Here is a 22,479-nt window from a genome sequence, read left to right on the forward strand (position 1 = left end):
AACAGGCTATTTTCCTTCTTGCTCGAAAACCGAAGCTGATTGTTTCATCAGCATTAAATATTTTTAACACTTACTTGCGCCCTGGCCGGCAGCCCCTGGAGCATGGTAGGAGCAGCGGGTGCAGGAATGCCAGCATTTTCTGTGCTTGGGTTGCACCAGCTTCCGGCAGAGCACAGGGGCAGGAGGGTCATGGCCCACACCTTCTCCCAGCACCGTCTTACAGGCGACAGCAAAATAACAGCGTGAGCGCAGGGTTTACCATGGAGAAAAAAAGATTAGGTGAAAGGAAAGGTAAACTCAAGCTGTACACTGTCTTCCAGGACTACGAAAATTTCTTGTTTGCAAAGGTATCAGATGGCGTGGTCAACTCTGCTGCATTTCCTAAAAGCTGCTGTATTCCCAAAAGTGCTCCAGCCCATGAAACGCAGGGTGGCTCAGGGGGACCAGGCTGTACAAAGCACTACTGGCAAACCATGTAGCAGAGCAAGGGCACCAGGAAAGCCAAGTTCTTGCAGCACCGAGCCAGGTATGAGGAGAGACTTGGATAAAAAAATAATTGAAAGCAAGATTAATGGATACTTTGAACTCATGGCAAATTCCTAGAGAAGCAGGAAAAGAAATATGAGGACTGTACTGGGTCTGGCTGGCCCGGAGTTGGTTTCTTCATAGCAGCCCATATGCTGCTGTTTTGGATTTGTGACTAAAACAGTGTGGATGACACACCAGTGTTTGGCTCTTGCTGAGCAGTACAAGCACAGGGTCAAGGCTTTCTTTTCTCCCCCTCTGCTTCTCCCATGAGTAGGCTGGGGTGGGCAACACGCTGGGAGGACACAAACAGGACAGCTTGACCTGAGCAGGCCAAAGGGACAGTCCATGCCACATAACACCATACTCAGAGACTGGCTGGGCATCTTGTGGGAGGTGGCGAGTGATCACCTCTGCCTCACTTGGATTTTTTCTTCCCTTCACTAATTAAACTATCTCTATCTCTACCCACGGGTTTTCTCACTTTTGTGCTTCCTGTATTGCTGGGGGGACAGGGACTGAGAGTGCGGCTGTGCGCTGCTGAGCTGCTGGCCAGGGTCGGCCCACCATGACGACAAAAGCATCAGTCTGCGTTTGGATCGGCAGTCACGCATGAGGAAGGGTCCAAAAGGTCCGAAATTCTGCTTATCGCAGCATCCCACACAGAAAACATTTCTCCCATTCAAACCAACAACTATACATATTTATTATAGTTCATATGACTAATATAGTCCAAAGAGAAACTTAAAAAAACCAATCTTTAAAATACAATGGATAAAATTATCCAAACATTAATATTACAAAATACCAGCAAAACAGCTGGTAGAGCTTCTGAGAACACAGAGGGCTTCCCAGAACACCAGAGTAACACTCAGTTCACTTACAAAAAGGTATCGCTAACAGCAAGTCCATTTGTGTCACCACATTTCCAAGGAAACCCAAGCTCTTGAAACATCTTGGAGAGAAGGAGTCCATCAAGAACAGAGTCAGGCACTTCACAGCACTACTGGTGGCCACTTCTTGGCTAGATCATCATGCATAGCTTCGGGGATCCACTGACGATAGGCTGCGAGCAAATCTGTAACAAAAGAGCGGAGTGTTTAGGTGGCTACAGGAGCCGGGGACTGGAGCGGTTTTGCTGGTAAGGGAAGACCCCGTGGAGTCAGCTCGCTCGCAGGCAGGCTAGGGAATGAGGGCACCTCTCCTGCTGAGAGCAAGCGCCAACTTTCCATCAGTGGGATAGTCTTGGAGCTTGGACACCTGCATGCAGATATAAAAGTATCAAGTATGGGAGAATTACTGTGAAAGTTATCACTGCAATCCCTCTTGGAAGAATTTTTTTTTTTTTTCCTACTTTGCTGCTACTTCTATAAAGAACGCTCATAATCTGGTACCCTAATATTGAACAAAATCCATTTTACTTGGTAAAGAATTTTTCGTGTATCCACTGACAGTATGTCTTGGTTTAGCCCCACCTCCAGACTGAACGCTAGCAATCGCTCTACCCCCCGAAAACCCCTTCTCAGCTGAGAAAGGGAAATTGGGGGGAAAAAAGGAAACTTGTGGGTTCAAATAGGTTGAAATATAAACAGATTCAATAAAACAATAAAACTAATATTAATAACTAAAGCAATATAAAGTACCCAGAGTTATACTTGGCCCAGGCAGTGGTCGCGAGCTGTGCGCTGCCAGCAGGGAACGCCGGTCGGGGAACCCTGCGAGCAGAACAGCTCCCGTGCAGGGAGAGCAGCCTCGGGAGCAGAGTGACAGGCGAGGCCCTCCCGGGATGGCAGCCATGGAGAGAGCGAGCCCTTCCCAGCAGACTCCCCAGTTTATGGTGAGCGTGACGTTTATGGTATGGAATACTTCCGTTGGCCAGCCTGGGTCAGCTGCCTTGGCCTTGTTCCTCCTGGCTTTAGCACCCGGCTGCCTCGAGACTGCCAGAGGCCTTGACCACTATGGAAACCTGCATTCCATCCCTGGCCGTGAACTAAAACAAAGTGCCTTATCAACTTTGTTCTCACAGTAAGGGCTGCTGCAGTGGTCTTAGAAATGCAGCTTTCCTGAACAGAACACTGATTTTACGATTCTATCGCAGCCAGACCAGGACACAGTATCATCATAGTTTTGTTTTTCAAAAGCCAAAGCAAACATTTTAACTGTGATTAGAACCACATAAAAGAAAACCCTTAAAATCCAAAGAAATGTTGCTTTCTAAAGTACAGGAAACTCCAGTTCTTCACAAGAATGAAACACAGAGTATTATCGTTTCTAGTAAGAAAACAGCAAATATTCAGAGTGTATCAGGTGAAACCATCTGTTTTAAAAATTCTAATTAAAAATATCAACTATGCTTGAGGTCTGCACTGATATGACTAATAATCAAGCAAGCAGGACACTTACACTTAGGATTTTTCTTCCATGCAGCCAGCAAAGCATCACGATTATCACAATTTTCTGCAACTAGAGCCTGCAGGAGGGATTCTGTCCTGGGCTGAAGTCTAAATTGGTCCAAAACAAAATGGGGCAATAAAACAATGTTCATTAGCACAGTTTAGCAAAAGTGTTACAGCATTCAGCTCACCCTTCTGAATCCATACTCTTAATACTTTTAAAAGGCTAAATATAGATGTAGAAAAACCATGACCTCTGGATGAAAGTTCACTAGAAGCAGTTTTTTCCTCCACCACAACTTTTTGTTGTTAAAAGTAGCAGCAGGTTGCTCTTGTTGCCGGCAGCATGAAGTTGTCTGCTAGGCAGTTGCATAGCACACAGTAAAGCAAAAACAAATCCATAGGTCCTGTCCTGAACTCCCAATTGACTAAAATCGGAAAATATTTTGCAGTTGCAGGACCCTCAGATAACATCAGGCACTTTTAAGAAAAGTCTTCAAAATCCTTGCATCTATCCACTCCATGAAAACTCACAGAAGACTCACAAGAAAGCTTATTTTGGTAAACAAGAGAGGACATCGGGGGGATAGCAAGGGAAGCAACAGCCGACAGTCCTTTTGAGAGTCACAGTTCTATAAGTGTAATCAAAAGCACAAGAAAAACATGGTCTGTTGGAAACATGTTTTTGAACAGAAATAAAGAGAGTGTAATTGGCCAAACTGCAAAGAAAAGCAAGGAGAGTAGTAGCGCTCATCTGACAGTTTCTTACACGTGCGAGCAATTTATTTGTATGAAGCAGCCCGCAGAGGTCAGTGTGACCAGCAGGTTGCATGTGTTCTTTCATACGGCTCTTACAATAGCCCAATTCTCTTGAGACACAATTCTTCTTGGTAAGAAAACTCATTTTCCTCTCCCTGCAGCTACAGCCAAGATGACTATCTGGAACACCCTTCCCAGCATTGATTTTTTTTTATTTAAAAGGAAGGTAAAAGTGTTCAGTGGAGACAACAAACTTAAGTTTCTTTTTAACAACTTACTTGGACCATGTCTTCAGCATTATGAGGGGACTGGACAGCAGATACCGGCTGTAAGAACTCAACTTTTCAATGACCTGGAAGATTTGTTATAACAAGTATATAACGAACAAGGTAAATTAATGGTTCTGCGGAGACAATCATCAATGAACTCGAACTACTACAGATTTCCATCCCATACTCTCTATTACCATCTCTCTCCCATCCATGTCTCCATACCAATCTTGTTCTGTCCATTCTGAGACACAAGCCAGTCAAAGACATGAGTTATACAGCTTTTCTCTTTTGCAAACAGGACTTAAATTTGGGGGTCTCTTTCAGCCAAATGCTGATTTTCATGCTGTTTCCTATTTTAAAGATATCTTCCCCACCCGCTGCAGCAAACTCCGCCAGCCACCAACAAGTTATGAGGAATGGGCACACACACAACGGAAGAAGACACAAGGCTCATCTCCTCCAAAAACTGGGCTAAAAACTTACTGATAACATCAAGGATGTAATGCAGCTGGAACACACTCACCTTTCCTTCAAGCAGGAACCTGGCAAAGTATTTGTAGCGATCAATACCTTCCGGGTAATCAACTTCCACAGCAGGGAGCTGCCAGCTAACTCGATCTGTAAAGAAAGATCACGCTGAGCCTCCTAAATGCTTGATGAGGAGGGTACATTTCCAAGGGTCATTTCCTGACAACACAGGTGCTAAGCGAAGTGGCGAGGATACTGCCACCACCCAGCCAGCCCTGCTCCTTCACAGGGGCAGCAGATGGGCATAAAATGCCCATGCCAATGGGAAGATGCTGGTATTTCAATGCTATGAATCCCATGGAGCTACTCAAACCACTGTTAAGCTCTCTGAACAGTCCGAGATGAGCTTGACCTTTCTGGTCTGCTGACAGTCTTGTTAAAAGCAGCATTACAGTAACTATAGAGCAGCTCTTGGACAAAACTACTGAGTGACAGTTTAAGACACTTACAAAAGACGCTTGGTCTGTGACATCGAATTCGGCCTGTTTTGCGACAATAAGACGGAGGAGGATTTTCCAGAGGCTTCCCAAAGTGGCAATATGGTGGCAACAGGGTAGGAATCCACTTGGGTTCGACTGCAGACACACCTTAGGAGGGCAAAACACACATCTGAATGCAGACTTGCTGCCAAGAGCCACCACTCGCTAGCAGTCCCGTGAGTACACTGCACAGGCAGGAGCTCATCTCCAGACATTCACTTGTATCTCATTTTTCTAGTCAACTTTAAATTCTTTTATTCAGAGATCAGCAATAGGTAGCAATTGCTGACAGAACTGGTGCAGAGCAGCTATTTCAGAAGCTGAGCTTTGCTCCAGCCTGTTCTGCTAGACAAAGGATAAACTAGGGCAATTTTTCCCCTGATCCAGATCCAGATCCAGAAAGCGTAAGGATCCAAACCCCAGGAGGCACAACCACTCTGTAAGGAGGGCATGCAGTCACCGAAGCAAGGGAAACGTTCTGCTAAGGTGTTTCTGAATTCCTCACCATAACTGAAGAACAAGTAGGGACCACAGCAGCCTCACCTTTCATGTACAGTTTTGTAGTCTCAAAAATTTCCTGATACACCACAAACTCTGGAAGTTGTTTGAAGAGGATTGAGCTTGGATGGATGAACACTGGGTCATCCAGGAGCGCAGTCTTTAAGAAAGCACAGAAGATTGATGCAGAGTAAGATGAGTGACTGGCAATCCAATTTCTTGATTGCATCTAATTTCAGTCTCTCTCAGATGTGTATTTATGTGGTTTCCTTAAGTGACAGAGGTTTTTAATAACGCCGTAATTTTCTGCTTCACTTTCTCTGGAGACATCAAGTACTTTGCAAGATGGACTAATGCTACTTCTTAGCTCTTTTATAACAATTCCTATGTGAAGACTGGGAAATTGCAACACTTGAAACTTAAAATCTATTGAGAGAAGCTGTAGAAAGCCAGCACATGCAGCCCCAATGCTGCATCCAGCCAGAAGCCCACGCTTTGCATAGGAGTGTCTTTCTGCCACACAGGGGAAGAGGAATTCAGTCAAGTCAAGCTGTTTACCTTGTAGGCATTTTTCCACTTGTCGTCTAGGAGCTCTTCTGCCTGAACCCTTCGGGCAACGTGATCCCCCAGCCCTGCCAGCACAATCTGTCTCAAGTAAATTGCTTGAGCTTCTGTTGGGGGCTTCATCTTTGGATCAACATAGAGACCGGCATCAGTGCAGACTGAGTTCACTGCAGAGGCAAAAAAAGGTGAGTTAAGATTCAATAGGAAAAAAAAAAAAGTTGCAACAAACAGCCCAGCTGATTTGTTACCCCCTGGAAGAGAATAAACACGGCAGTTCCTCTCAAAACCTGCTTACCTGCTGTTGTCAGCTGCCCTCTCAAGCGCCTGATTTCCAGCATGGCTTTGTATCGGAGCCCATTTTCTTCACAGAATTTACGTGTACACCCAGCATACTCACAGGCCCCCACTGCTCCTGGAAGCAAACAGTCAGGTGGAAAAAACAACTTAGACAATCAGTTCTCCTAATTAAACCAACTGTGGGACAGTACTGACATAGTCAACACATGCATATCACAGTTCCGACTTGTCATTAGCCTGGGACACTGGCAGGCTGCCCAGAGAACAGCCTAGAAAACATACTGCTGGACTTGGTCCTACAGCACAAGGATGCCTTTAGTTGTATACAGCTGAGAGCTCAGGGTGACGGGCAGGAGAACAGAGTGGAAGTTAACATTACAGGGAAATCGCTGTCTCAATACCTAACATCACCATGAGGTCTCCTAGCTTTTGCATCGACCCCTGCCCAGCCCAGATCCTTTGCATCTGTAAAAGCCTTGCTTTCTTCCCCTTCAGTTTCGCCGTCTCTTCCTCACTTACTGATGGCCTAAAAGAAACACAGAACAGCATAAATGAGTACTGTGCTTACCTGCAGAGGGGCCTCCATGTAAGAGGAGCATCAGCTGTGACAAGGTGATGCATCCTGTAAATAGGATGTCAGGCTACCTCACTCACCTGTCAAACTCTTCAAAAAGCTCCCGGACGGTCATTGCAGACACTATGGTAATGGTGTACGGGAGGCAGTCGTGCTGCCTGCTTAATGCCAACATCTTCGCATAGCGGGGGGCTACAGGAAAAGTGGCCATTACTCTGCCCAGGGGACTAATAGGGCAACTCAGTTTTGCTGCCAGCTGCTGTTTCAGCCTGGGGGAGGAAGAGAAAAAGTCATGTAATGAAGTAACTTCTGCATCAGAATAAGTTTGTGTTTCTGATTTTGGCAGCCCAATTAATTTGATGTGTTTTCTCAAATTTTGTTCTGTGCTGGTCCCAAAGGCTCAGGGAAAGATTTCTCTTCCTCATGCAGCTCCCACCTGCCCTGCATGGCACACTCCTAGCACAGTCTTTCCCTGCCCAAACACACCCAGCGCCAGTACAACAAACACAGCTGAACCAGAGACTGTTAAAATGATGCCAGCCCCTGTACAAAAGCACACCCTCAGCTGCGAGGGCCGAGATAGAAAAGTAGGCAGAAGGATCACAGTACCCACTGCCTCCACAGTGGAGGCTGAGCAGCAGTGCGCCAAGAGGGGACCGCAAATGTTACCTTCCCGTCATAGGGGGTTCCTTCAAGGCACCCAAGGCTATCAGCAACTCCTCAGCTGCTGCAAGTGCTTCTGCTGGAGGTGGTGTTGGGAATGGGAAGTTGATTACCTATGGACATCAAGAGAAAACGCTCTCAGTACATCATTGACACCGTTCCCATTGAAAAACAGACACCGAACGCAGTATGAAGTCCTGGAAGGGAGCAAAATCCTCCCCTCTGGTTATATATACCAAAGAAAAACTTTTAGGATGTTTGCCAGGAGCGAGAGGAAAGGACTTATAATAGGAGGAAACACTTAGAACAAAAACATTAGGAAACAGGAATACCATCGTCACCCTTAGCTGCCACTGACTCCAGGCACCGCCTAGGGCAGGCTGCTTTAAGGTCTAACTTTAAGTATTGCACTTTCTTGAAAGTGCTCAAGAATCTCCAAAACACAACCCCTGTTTGGGCAGGAATTTTTTTACTATTAAGAACATAAGAAAGCTCTTCTTATCTGAACAAACATGTCTGTAAGGCCTGGTGGAATTCACAGAATCACAGAATCATTAAGGTTGGAAAAGACCTTTAAGATCATCAAGTCCAACCATCAACCCAACACCACCATGCCCACTAAACCATATCCTGAAGTGCCACGTCTACATGTTTTCTGAACACTTCCAGTGCCGGTGACAATTCACAGCAGCTTCTGCAATTTGCAGAACCAAAATCAAGTCCCAGGATCCTAATTTCTAACACAAGGCACAGCCTCAAGCAATGATGCTAAAAGATATTTGTGTTTGTTTCTGGCTCCTAGGGACAACCACTTTAATAAGCGCTGTAGTACAAAGCAAATTTACACCTCACCTTTTCTATATTTAATGCCTTCATTTGCAGAATCAAGTCTTCTACCGGCCGCTTTGTTATTTCTGGAGCAGAAAATTTCTCAAAGTCCATGAAGACTGCTGAAGAGTATAACCTAGTGGACCAGAAATGCTGCTTAGAGACTTAAAAGAAACCTTAACTGAAAAGATATGCATGAAAAATTGGCAAGGGATTTTAAAAAAGGCAGCTGTGGGTACTATTTACACAACCATGTAATTATTTACATGGCTGGGGCATACCGCCTCATTCACATAAAGTTGACGTGGTCTGGAGTGGAATCCATGCTAATCTGGCCACCAAAATAAGGGTTTTCAGCAAGAGAAAAGCCCCTGAGAAGCCAAAGTGTCAAACCAACATCACCAGTGACGGTTCATGTTTGGCTTCATCTCTCCTATTTGAATGAAGAGCAGACAAAACCAAAATGCTTCAAGCAGCAGGAGGTTGTTGTGAAAGGGGCAGCAGGACAAGGGAAGCGGTAAGATTCACATTGACACTCCTTAGGCTTTTTCTTTCTTCTAACCATCTCCATGGCTGGTAGCTAACCTGTAGCAGTGCCCTGGTTCTGTCCGGCCAGCCCGCCCTGCCCGCTGGTTAGCTGACGCTTGAGATATCCAGGTGACTCTGAAAGATGAAACCCCAGTAATCTTGTCGTAGAAACGTTTCTTGACCTTTCCACAGTCAACCACATATTTGATGCCTGGGATGGTAAGCGATGTTTCAGCCACGTTGGTGGCTACAACACACAGTCTTGTGCCAGGAGGAGGAGCCCTGAATACCTACAAGAAACAGGTAAGCATGTGAAATGCAGTGCCAACAATGGAGAAAAAGACAGGCAGTCAACTTGGATGGGTTGCAAAGGGATGACAACGCATACAGCATTGCAGGTGAAACCCAAGAGTGAGGCCAAAGACTTAACCCCTTGTCTCCAGCTCTACAGCTCTCTATGCAGCTCAGCTAATTCCTCAGAAACATCCACAAGGGCTCCAGGTGATGCAGACACCAGTGTTGAGTTGTATTTAGACATAACACTGCCACCTCCAAAGCCCAAGAGGGAATGCAAGAATTTGGATGAACTGCCTGTTGGCAGTGGGATCCTGATGTGCCTCAGAGCCATACCTAATTTCAACATGCTGCAGGACTGTCACTTTTCATCTCTCCCAACCTGCTGACCTGGCACATTAGGGAGATCCCAGCCCAAGCAAGGCCTGCTCTGATCCCATCCCAACTTGCCCATTGGGCCACTCAAGTCTGCCCACTGATGCGTAGTCCAAGATGGAAATTTTAACTCACAAAGCACATGTGGCTTTAGACAACGATCACACATATCTATAAGGTTGATTTACTCATTGTGACAATAAATCCTTTACCTTTGCTTGTTTCTCTGGTGCTAGCAAAGAATAGAGCGGGAGCACATAGAGTGGAACGGATGAATCAGACTTCTCATCTGTGAAGAAACAAACCAATATTGTTAAATACACGGTAAGTCAACTTCCAGTCTTAGTCCCAACAATGTCTTCACAAATACCACTTCATTTAAAACTAGTGAAGTATTTGGTACAAAGCTGAAGCTGGAAAACCTTAACCACTTTTCCATGACACAGGACTGCTGTGTTACTACAGCAGTTTAGCAAAGGACAACTGGCTTATGTTGCACATTTGACAGGTGACAGGAGATACGGAATTTTTATTTCTTAAGTGCCAAACCTTCTGAGTCTCCATCTCCTAAATCAAGGTCAATATCAGACCCTGCAATGTCATCATCAGTTTCAGCATCTCTGTCTTCATCTCCTTCATCCACCGGTACAACAGAGTAATTGTCCAGATCAATCTTGGGGAGTGTCTGAGAAAGACAGGAAAGATGACCACAGAGCATTAATGGAGGGACACAAACAGCACTTGTTATTGCTTTGAAAGCTAAGCTGCGCACTTACTCCAAACATTTGTTGACCTGAAGGTGACAGAAGGATTAAGAGATTTCATTTGTATTTTAAGGCTGAGGTTAAGCAGTTGGTAACTGTGAGAATCAGGGGGGGAATAACTCAAGTATTTTAAACAGCATTTTGTGCTGAGCCAAGCTTCTTCACTTGGACGACAGTGGGAAAGGGTAAAATTTCTTTACTTCAGCCCCCTTCATCTACCCAGATCCAATGTCAGTGGATAGTATATCTATAACATCAAGATCTCCTGATAACAAAGTGCATGTAGGACTTGGGTGGAAGCCAAACGCTACCCTTTGTCACAGGTGCATCAGTCCCAATTTTGGGTAACAACCAACAAGATGAGGAGCAGCCCTGGAGCCAGCAAGTCTGGAACTCCTTCCATTACAGTTTTAATGGTCAGTACTCAACTGAAATCAATCTCCTGCCCATAATATGCAGGGAAACATTTTAGCACTCTGCTGCTCATAATGCAGCAGTTATCAGTGTAGGTAGTATTACAGGGTTTCCTGTGGGGACACACGTAGTTTGCAAGGCTTCCTGCAAGTCTAAAACAGGTTGGTGAGGAACAGGGCTACACGGGAGTACTGTTTTGCAGGGAGGATACCTGCTCCTTCCTGTCTCTTGGAGGAATTCTAGCCATCACACATTACCATAACTTTCTTCCGTTTCCTTGATTTCTTAAATTTTCTGATTTCTTCCACTGATTCTTCTTTGTCATCATCTCCTCCTACAAAAAGAGCCAGTGGAATTACTGTTAGCTGAGCATGCTTTCCTCTTGGAAAAGGTAGTGGGGAGAGTCTGGTCCCACTCCCATCTTTTTGGGGATTCAAAAAGTGTCACAGTGTGAAAGAAGCAAACAGTCACATTGGAGGCAGAGGGGACAGGGATGATACAAAAGTTTAATGCTGTAATTCCAGTTAGGAACCATACAGAGGATCGAAAGCAGCACACACAGCAGCTGTATATGCCTTGAGGTTTAGGAAACAATCTAGAGTCACCTTGGGAAATTCCACTATCCTGAAAATAAGCAGTCACCAACAAACAGCAGCATTTCCACTTTAATTCACAAATTATACAGTAAGTGAAGAAATGCAATGGATTCTGGGGAACTGGAAGGGATCATACACAAAAACCTTTTCCCCAAACTCAAAACAGCACAAACTTAACAGTCAGTCATCAAATTCATCCACAATGAGCCCTTTCCCCAACCCTTGGTTTTGGGTTTTTTTAAATAAAAGCTCTTATTTTTAGGTGCAAAGCAAGCTCACTTCTCAGTGGGGTAAATTCAAAGTTTAACAGTCCTTTATTCTGTAGCATTACCTGCAATGTTCTTTTTTTGGAATGGAAAGGCTTTCCTTAGCCTTCTACAGAGAGAGTGAACTTCTGCCTGGCCTGTTAAAAACACCAAAATCCCACCTGCAAGAGAAGAAATCACTCACAATGTCAGCATCGGTATTTGCCCTTGGAAAGCTTCAGATTTCATTATCGATAAAAAGACAGGTCAAATACACTGTGAAGTAACAAGGAGGAACAGGGTGTTTGACTGCATCTGTCTTCTACTACTCCCTCAAAAAGCACGCTAAAATGAAGGGTAATTTTCACAAGAAAAACGTTCTAAGTAAAAGCACAAAATACATCATTGTAGTCCCATGTTCAACTTACAAAAAAACCTCCCCCCAAACCAAAATAAAAAACAACAAAAACCTCCCCCCAAAAAACAATCCAGAAAACTTTAGACATACTAAGTGTAAAGAATATGAGAGGTTCTCAGCAGTGACCTTACCTGAGGGTAACATTCGATGGATTTTACACACCTTTCTGAAGCACTCCCCACTGTAGTCATCTAGGGGAGTTTTCTTGTTAAAGTGAACAGTTACAGGGAATTGCCTTGCATCTACCTAGAAAGAAAACAGAAAAAAAGGGTTTGTTTGCTGTCATAACTCCAGCACAATCATTATAGCTTTCATGGGAGAACAAGAAAAGCTCACCCTGTATTTCTGTTAAGCTCTTGGTTTTGGTAACCTACAAAACACCTGACCCATAGAAGTTATCGGTGCTGTCTACCCTGAACACCACAAAACCAAGCTAGAAACCAAAACTTTCCTCTCTTTCAGATCATCAACTCAGACTGAGGCTTTCTAGTTCTCATGAACCGTAACTCACAGTTTTTCAATATAATCAGATTCTGCTGGGGCAGTTTTCTGATAAAAGTGGAAAGAAAAACACCAAGTCCCAAAAGAAACAATAGTCTAAACAAAGTAACTATTTTTAAATTGATATCCGAAAGATTTCAGCACCAACTGGAAAGATTAGAGTGCCCCTATTTTTTAACTGGTTTTATAAAGGAAGCCCTCACTGTATTTCAGCTGTTACATCTGACACAGATCCCAGGGAAGAGAACAATACCTGAATAACAGGAGGTGTAACAGAAAACAGCCTGTTGTTATCGGTGAAATCTTCAACACGAAGGGTAGCTGACATGACGATCAGCTTCAGTGGCAGCCCTTTCTGCAGGGACACAAACACTGTTATTCTGTGCCCTGAAAGCACGTGGCAGGTAAGCTACACAGCACACAAACCCAGAGCTATTAGCAGGACTGGATACAAGATTCTGCACCAAAGCACTCAAAATCTAAGACAACAAAAGCACCGTGTCAATCGACAGAGGATACACACAGCTTCAAATGCAACATGCCATAAAATACATAAAACCCTACGCTGGCAACGCTGATGCTGACAGTGACCTGCCCCTAAACCACTGCATGCTCTCTCCATCCCTAAGCAATACACACACAGATGCCAAGCACTGCCTTGCAGTCCACCAGCCCCCAGCATCAGTCAGGACCAAACACTTCACGCTATCTGTCCCGAAGCATCTTCTCCTAAGCACTGCTCTTGGTGGCTCATTCCAGTGCAACAGTAAGCATCTTCCTTTCTAACAGGCTGTTAATTTTAATTATTTACCCGTGTCTTGTGGCACTGTAAGTCTAAAATTAATTGGATATTGCCTGAAAAGATATCTGTTGGTACTGATATGTACCATTTTCCCCCTTTTTGTAGGCTCTGTGCTTCTTCAGTCATATGGAAAGACAAACACACTACTGAGCGTTCTGTCATGGTTTCCATCAGATCTCCATCAACTTCCACATCACACAGAGTCCCTGTTCCCACAGAGTCTCTTCATGTTTAACACCCCCTCCCCAGCGCATCTACGTCTAACACAGAAATCCTGCTTCTCTTACCTTTGCACGAAGAGGCACGATGCGAGACAAGAGGCCTATCAAGATATCTGTGTACATACTCCTTTCATGGGCTTCGTCAATAATGACGACTTTGTACTTTGAAAGCATAAAGTCCTGAGAAGAGAGATTGATTTCACCACAAGAAGCCTCGCTCAAGGACATCTTTAAGTCAAGACAACATACAGCTACACAAACACTGATGCCTCCCATCCTCATGGCTGCAGTCTCTCCCACATATTTGAGCACAGTTTAATGCGTTTACCCTACATGAAGCAGCCTAGTTCCTGAGAGTCTCTGCCTTGGTCTCATTTTACACCACAAGATAATGTAACATTTAGGGACTTGGGCAGGAATATAAAAGTTTGAGAGGAAATACATCTCCAGTGCTGAAAGGGATTTTGCTTTGAAAAGGCTGGCATCAAGTCCACGCCACGCAACTGGCCTCTCTTCCTAGCTATACAAAATACTTTCATTTTTACAGCACTGAGGACAGCAACTTACCTTCTGAATTTCTTTCAGCAGCACACCATCCGTCATGAACTTGATTTGTGTTTCATCTGTAACGTTGCCTTCATATCGGATTTGATATGAAACCACCCTGCAAGGAAATATCAGGGTAGCCACAAGAAAAAGCATAGGGAGAAACAGAAAATTCACGTTCAGACCAGGAGGCAGCCTTCAGCCTAACTAAATTAAGACTTGAAGCCAAGACAAGACAAAAAGCACACCACCAGCTCCCCAGAGCCTTGTACACACAAAATGTTAGAAGCTGGGATATACAGCAATGTCACTTTGAATAATTTTACTGTTATGGGATGCTTTCTCATATGGAGACAAACTAGGACCACTGCCCGTACACCATCTCCACAAAGCTCTCTCTAAAATATAACTTACAAACATTAGTAGCAACAAATCTGCACATTTTTTTTCTTAGATGCCCCCACAGAGGGGTTTATAAGTAACTGTCCCACAGTTCTTCATCAAAGACTGAAGAAGCAATGTGCAAGTCCTGATTTTAGTCTATGACATATTTGTCTATGACAGAGCATTTCAGTGTTATCTTGCTAGCAAGGTCTCAGCTTTTTGCCTCCTCACCTGTGTGACAAGTTCATTTCCTTAGCGACTCGCTGGGACATAGACACTGCAGCCACACGCCGAGGCTCGGTGATCCCAATAGTACCATTTGAACTAAAGGGGTGAAGGAAAGAAAAGGAGGGATTGTTTGGCTGCTTGTTTTAAAGAGAGAAACACTTAGAAAGATGACAACAGGATTTCTGCACAATGGTTCTAAATTAAGTAGCATCACTCACACAGTATCACTTTTAGTTTAGAAGAAAAACAAAGAAAGGAAGCTTTGGGATTATGCTTCTATTATACATGTACTGATCTGAAGATGCATGTATCACAGGAATTTTTCCCTCAGACGTTGTCTCTGTAATTCCATCTGACTGAACTCGCACCCCTCTGGGTGGACATCCCTCTGGCAAGAGAGTACATTTCAAAAGAAACTCAGGCTCAGGCAGCAGCAGCACAGAAGCTGGATACACCTTGATGCAGCTCACAAGAAGCATCTTATGAGGTGCCCAAACTTATGAATGTTACCAACAACACCAGATGAACCACAGCTATTTTCAAAGATGTTCTTCAGAAATATGCACATTTTCTTGCAAAGGTAAAAACAAACCTCTGTAGGCAGAGGTTAAACTATGTAAGATGGGCAGGCAATAAAGCCCCTCTGTGACAAACAGGCCAGTGGCTTTGAATAAAACTTTTACCTTAGAGGTTTCAGAGGGCTGCTTATGTGGAGAGACTTTTGCAAGTCACAATCATATTCCCTTCAGATTTTTTAAAAGCCCATTCAACATGGTCACTACCACTGCACAGAAAAGACCAAGTTCAGTTCAGCCATATCAGAAGAAAAGAAACAAAATCAGAAGTGACTGAGCTCAGTGTCAATTCTTCTATTTACATTTGCTGCAAATAAAAGAAAACTCGTACCTGGCATAGCCAGCTTCATAGAGAAACTGAGGCACTTGTGTGGTTTTACCGCTTCCCGTCTCTCCACATATGATGACAACGGGATTCTCACTAATGGCTTCCATGATTACTTGCTCTTCAGCAAGGATTGGAAGCTTTAGTCTTGCTTCCTAAATAATATAAAACATGTTTTAGTTGCACTGTTTTGTATTTCGCTCCCTTTGTTTTCCCCAGGATTGAAAACTGTTACATTCCTCAGAGTATTAAACCCACAAAAAGGAATTCTGCAAGCTTTGTGGTTCAAAAAGCTCTAAACCAGCTAATATCACAGCAGCATGTCCAAGAGCGGGTCATCAGAACAGATTCCCAGAAAGCAGCTGGCAAGCCCTGCACTTTTAATTGATGAAACTTCAGAGTCCCTTGAGTTTACCAATACAGCGCTTCAAGCAAAAACTCATTTCACAACTCTGTCTTGTCTGTTCAGACACATGCAGGGCTCTTCCCCTTTCTACAGAACACTCTACCTACAGCAAATGGAATAAAACTACCCTGCCTAAGATACAGCGTAATGGAGAGCTGAAAGTGACTTCACAAGACTTTCCAGCGAAGAATGATAAAAGACTGCTAGTAGATTCTATATTTAAAACTAGAGACAAATGCTTATATCCTAAAACAAAAATCCTTCCACCAGACCACAGGCTTAAAGGTCAGACATGTACGTGTACAACTTGCCACAACAAGGACCCTAAGCGGACACTGCTGCCATGCAGGGTTAGCAAGAGACACAAGATAACGCTGTAGTGTCTGCAGTGACCTAATCTGATGGAAGATACCAGAATTTCCAACCCCCTTGATAAGCACTTCACTGTTCACAGAACCTCACCTGAATCTCAGGAGACCTGTCCACTGGAATGAAAACCGCAGGCTTGCAAGATGGTTTGTTGGAGGCTGTCTGGCAAACTGGCGCACTAGGATCAGCCAGGTGCTGATTAGCCACGGTCTTCTTCATACCTTCCTCTGGCTTTTCAGCAGTACTCAAATCACTGGCTGAAGACTTTTCAACTTCTTGTTTCTGCTCTTCCTTCTCCTCCTCAGAGCTACTGGGCTCTTCCTCAAGCTCCGATTCTGAACCTGAGCTGTGTCTTCTCTTGTTTGCACCGCTGATGCTCCTGATCTTTTCGGGTACAGCAGTCCCTGGCTCCTGTATCATCCTAGAACAAAACATCAACATGTGAACTATGTTTCGGTCAATGTTCTCCAGAACCTCAAGCCAGACACGTCTTCCACACAAACCGGAAAAGTCGCATCACTAAAAGTCACTGAGCCTGAACCCAGGGAAACAAACTCAAACAGGGAAACCTTCTACACCTTGGTTGTAGTGCAGTGCCACAAAGAAGTTACCCAGAGAGGTTAACCCAGTTCTCCAAGCATCTCCATTCTTGGAGGTTTTCACAACTCTGCTAGGTAAAGCTTCAGCTGACCCGATCGCTGGATTCATATCTAAGCACACTCTATACGGACATTTATTAATTTCTTTAGAAGACATCTTTGTTGTTTATTTCAGCCTCTGACAAATGCAGCTCTTGATAAACCCAGTAACTAAGGACCTCATCAGTTTATGTTTTCCAATACAAAAAAGGGTAAACGTTTATCCACCAATTATGTAGTTTAGCATGATTTCTAAGAGTATGCAGATATAATTGTCACCCACCCCAACCCCTTATGAAAAGGAAGACCAGGTTATTTTAACTAACAACCTCTCCTTAGGAAAACAACTACTATATAAGCAGATAAAAACAGAAAATTATTTAACTCCATCCCGTTCTACAGAACCTATACACAGTAAGAAGAAAAAAAAAAACAAATCAAGCAAAAAAAAAAAAAAAAAGCGAAGAAGGTTGCCAAGTTTTCAATCACAGCAATAAACCAGAATGGTTCTTTCCAAATAATGCTTTACCTTTTAATCTGATACATGCGTTCCCCAATACCCAGTTTGGAAGTAGTGTACAGAAGTTTCATTTCTGCCTCGGAAGCTTGAACCTCATTCAGTTTGCTCAGCAACTCAGCTCGCTGTTTGGGAAAAACAAGCAAAAATCAGTGCTTATTTTCACTAGGAAATAACTTAATTTCAGGATTTGCACTTGAGTTTTTAAAGGGTGTGCTCTGGCAAATCTTGCTGCAAAGCTGTAAAGATGTTCCTGCTGCCATATGGTCAGTCCTCCCTGATGAAGATTCTGTCCCTGCACTAGAGCAAAAACAGAACAACTGTGAACTTGACTCTTCATTGCTGCAATGAAAAGCTCAGCTGCACCCTTCAAACAACAGCGAAGAAAATGGATTTGAACTAAAATACTGGAGGGAGGACTGGCACAATGGAAGCCTCCTGTCAACTCCCTCATGTGGGACATAGTGCTGGCAGGAGGTCAGACAGCAGCAGCTTTAAACTACCTCCAAAAAGAGAGTTAATTTGTCAATCATTATTCTGACACTAAAACAAATGGAAATTTTGCTTGGAAAGTTTTTCATAAAAGACAGAAAAGCTGTAAATGGGTACATATACATACAGAAAATATACAAGAGCTAGAAATAAATATTTCAGATGCACTGGCAGTAGCAGTTAGGGGTACATTAAGCTGGGCATTCTGCAGCATCTGCACGTCCTTGAGACGCCCCGGACAGTTCACATCCCAACACCGCTCGCTGGCACTGCAGAGCAGTCGCTCCACCTCTGGTTTTTCACACCAGCAACATAATCGCATCACTTATTGGGGACTGGCAGCGTCACAGCACAAGGGAAACCTCAACAGCTGCTTATTAACATCAGCCTTTTCCATACACCGATATTAAGTTAACTTCATCATGTTAACAGAAGTCACAAAGCTGGAGTTACCAACAAGCAGCAACGTACCTGTTTTTTCTTTTCCTTCTGCTCTAAAACTTTCTGCAGGTTTTTCTTCTGTTTCTTGCTTAGGGGTTTCTTCTGTTGTTGCACAACACAGGCTACTTTTTTCTTCTTTGCTTTTTTTGCTGGCAGGACCAGGGCATTACTTCCATCAATTCCCTTCAGCGCTGCTTCATCTGAAAGCCATGTGTTTGATTATTCACCTGTGCCAGGCAGATTATTTTCAGCACACTGCTTAACAGCCTTATCACAAACCATACTAGATTTAGTCACTTTAAACAAACATAACCCTCATCCCCAGCCAAAAAAAAAAAATTAATCCTGCATCATCAGCAAGGGCGAATGACCATGAAACTGGGGACTCGATAACCCTGTGCTTACTATAGCAGTGAGGGGAATTTTCCTTGACTTACGTAACAGCACTATGAAACTTCTGTCTTTTCATTTGACTCCCCTAGGGGTCAGGGAGCAGCGGAGCAGCCCAGGACACGGCGGGTCTCGGGGTGACCCCGCAGCCTCCTGCCTCTCCCAGAGCGAGTAGTTTTTAATACTAAAAAACCGTATTACTCAAGCTTGCATAGTAAAAATAATACAATAAACGTGGTGTTTTTTAAAAGTAACGTTTCAGAATGCAAATGTTAAACATAAAAATATTTTAATAATCGCCTTAATAAAGAATTGTTTAAATGCAGTAATTGCTTTAATAGAGCTGTAAGTCAAAGCCTGTAAGATACTTTTAGATAATTATTTTAACGTTTCCAATAAAACTATACTAAAGATACATTAAAGACATGACAATAATTCTAGTCTCGGCAACTCAAGGGTCGCTTTAGCAACGTTAACAACCCCAGGTTGCAATAACGAACGTAGCGCCGAGGAAGAGAGGAGAACCGGGCCGGGCGGCCCCAGCCCGGCGCTCGCCGCACCTCCCAGCTCCAGCTCCAGAGGCAGCTCCAGTGGCTGGGCGGCGGGCGGCGGCTGCGCGATGCCCTGCGGCAGCCGGGCCCTCCAGTTGTGCCTGCGGCGCGCCCGGCCCATGGCGGCGGCGATGGCGGCGGCGATGGCGGCGGCGATGGCGGCGGGAGCAGCGCGGCGCGGCCCGTCCCGGTCCCACGTGCAGCTCCCAGCGGCCCCCACTTCCGGGGGCGCGCGGTCTCGCGAGAAGGGGGCGGTGCACGGCGGCGTGCGCAGGCGTGGAGCGCAGTTGGAACCGCCGGGGGCTCGGCGGGAGCGCAGGCCGCAGGCTTGCCCGGGGCTGGCAGCGCGTCCGGCCACTCCTCCGGTGCCTCCCAGCTGTTTCACAAGCGGGTCGGGCGCCTCACAACCACGGCCCGGCAACGGGCCGCGAAGCTCCCTTCCAGGGAGACGTCCGACGAAGCAAAGTCTTAAACGCAATTCGTTCGTTTCTCAGTGCAAAGTTTCAGTAAACATTTATTTTAAGCTTTGTCACAATACCATAGTTGATTTGTGAAATTGGTCTACAAATATTTAACTACATACTACATTGATTGGGTGGTCAGATAAGTAATAAATAAAGGCATGTATAGCTCTGTAAAAAATACGTCTGATATATTTGTAACTACTTAACAATATTACCAGAAAAACCTAGTATTTCCCTATGGATCATATGTCAAAAGTATCCATACATCATCTCTTCAGACCAAATTATTTTTTTCGTAAACACAATTGTACAAACTCAAACACTATAATCTTGAAATCCGATGTACAAAACAGGATGTGAAATCACTAAACATCAGTGCTGATAACAAGGGCTACCACAGCAAACAGAACTTCTGATTAAAAGATCAATTTTTAAATGTGCTGTCATCACAGTTCGATGGAATTACCCAAAAGTCTAAAATACATGCGGATACAATAAAACCTTTTATTTTCCCCGACAAAGAGAACTTATGGTTTACGTCATTAGCTGCCACATACGGATCAGTACGTGAGGCAAATCACACTTAAAAACTTGTACGCCATCGAAGAGCTAGGATTGATACTGGTCTATTTACCACACAAACGATGCAACAAGTCTTTAAAAGCAAATCACAATTTGAAGGACGCACTATTAAGTACAGCACTGAATTGCACCAGATTTTATACATTGTACTCTGACACCTGATACCACTTTTAAAAGCATTACATTCCCGATGACAGATCAGTTATCTATAGGCGAGGTGTGTACTTTCAAAGAAATTGCTACCAATGTTAGTTTTGCGAAAACATAAATGTATTGAAAACACTACAGTAGTTTCAAAGTTTAACACACTTCAGACCCTACCGGAATTTCTGATGCCGGACAGCCTGAAGCCCATCTTAACAGTTGCGTCAGCCAGTTACGCAGGGCGATGTTCTTTCAAGCGGCCGCTGCAAACGGGAAGGTCAATGAGCAGGAACCATTCGGGATGAGCAGCCTTGGGAGGAGAGGACAGACGGGGTGTGTTCCCACACCCGACTGCACCCCACGTATCCCGTGCCACTTCCCACACAGCAGGTCAGATGCCGAGGGAAGCAGGCCGTTAGAGGAGCGCATAGATGCTGCTCCCCACCTTCGAGTAAGCTGCCGAGTGGCTAGAGCAAAAGGCTGAGAGCTGTGAGACCTGTGGTTCATTCCCATTTCTGCCACTGACTCGAGCAAGTCTGTCAAATTCTGTGTCTCAGTTTATCCGTGGGTGACAGGGCGATACCTGCACATCTCTGCGAATTTGTACAAGATGCTCCTATCAATGGCAATACAAAAGCAGGGCGACCACTGTCACTGGTACGAGTTCTAAAAAACAGCAAAAACCTCGATGGATAAACTAGATGACTTGTATGGAAAATATTTGTAAAAGGTATTTACAAAAGTTGAAAGAGATTAAATACAATACCACATTCATGTCCCGAAAGCGCTTTCACTACAGTGCATGTTTAAAAATACAAAGCATTTTAATATATATATTTTGAAGATTAGATTGTGCTTAAAAAAAAAAAAATCATCATTGCTTCTGAATTTGACTAACGTGAAAACTGAGCGCTGGGAAAAATACTGATTAAAAATATCCAATTTTATATATACTGCTTTTCACATAACATTTTGCTATACATGGGATGCAAGTAAATATAAAAATACTTTTTTTCAAGCAGCAGGGTGATCAAAAATTAAAGAGTATTAATATAGGAGGGCTGATTTTACAAAACTAAGATAAATGATTAGAGAGAGACAGGGAGAAACTATAATCCAAATTAACGTTTATAATAGGAATTTAAAAGAAATCTTTATCATAGACAACTCTTAATATATAAATGATTCAGTATTTTTAACTTCAACATTAAATATGGATTACATAAAATACAATCTATGCAAAACTGACTCATGCACATAGTCCTACTGAAGTTGATGGAGCCACTCACACAAGCGAGCTTTGCAGGCTTCGGTCCTCAGGCCTCAAATTTAGCAAAATGCGTAAAGACCTGACAAGCTTTGCTAATCAGTTCCTAATTTCCAGGTTGGTGTTTTAGCCCAGTCCTGTCTGCACAACAGTAGGGAAAACTGAGTTTACAAGGAAGACTGTAATACTATGGGAAGTGAGCTGTAAAAAGGAATATACAGCAATTTACATTCGCAGCTTTACAAGGTGGACTATTTGTTGCTATAGTACTTATCTGTTCACAGGAAAGATTTTGAGTTATGAAAAGCACTTTGCAACTCTAAATGTGTATTTCTTGAAAAATGGGGTGCAGGGGGGTTTACAGGTGACATAAAAAATTAAAGTGGATTGTAACAGTGCGAACTGCATATGAACTTCAACCGTGTTGAACTTAAGTGATCACAGTTTGGAATAAAGGCCATTAACATGGATTTTAAAATAATCCCTCATGTAAATGTCAGATATAGACCAAAAGAGGTCAGGCAAGTAACACAAGTTTTAAGAAGAGTATTGAACTTCAGCATAAAGAGCAAAATAAATTCACCCCACAGTTACATTCAGTTAAGCGTCACGTCCAAAAAAA

General features: G+C 43.8%; 1 protein-coding gene across 1 annotated transcript; it reads right to left on the reverse strand.

Annotated features, from left to right (window-relative positions):
• Positions 1 to 1,520: 1,520 nt before the first annotated feature.
• Positions 1,521 to 19,521, reverse strand: DHX37 (DEAH-box helicase 37; the record flags this gene model as incomplete). Its single annotated transcript, XM_082007580.1, has 27 exons — positions 1,521 to 1,603; positions 2,929 to 3,026; positions 3,956 to 4,029; positions 4,473 to 4,567; positions 4,927 to 5,064; positions 5,500 to 5,614; positions 6,013 to 6,185; positions 6,314 to 6,430; positions 6,717 to 6,841; positions 6,970 to 7,158; positions 7,559 to 7,665; positions 8,405 to 8,516; positions 8,966 to 9,198; positions 9,790 to 9,866; positions 10,127 to 10,262; positions 11,013 to 11,089; positions 11,683 to 11,778; positions 12,146 to 12,260; positions 12,769 to 12,870; positions 13,605 to 13,718; positions 14,106 to 14,202; positions 14,700 to 14,792; positions 15,603 to 15,751; positions 16,465 to 16,792; positions 17,539 to 17,651; positions 18,490 to 18,659; positions 19,410 to 19,521. 27 exons carry the CDS (start codon positions 19,519 to 19,521, stop codon positions 1,521 to 1,523), a joined length of 3,438 nt encoding a protein of 1,145 aa, XP_081863706.1.
• Positions 19,522 to 22,479: the final 2,958 nt, after the last annotated feature.

The sequence above is a fragment of the Phaethon aethereus genome (genome assembly GCF_964289735.1).
Source record: "Phaethon aethereus genome assembly, chromosome: 17".
Lineage (NCBI taxonomy): Eukaryota > Metazoa > Chordata > Aves > Phaethontiformes > Phaethontidae > Phaethon > Phaethon aethereus.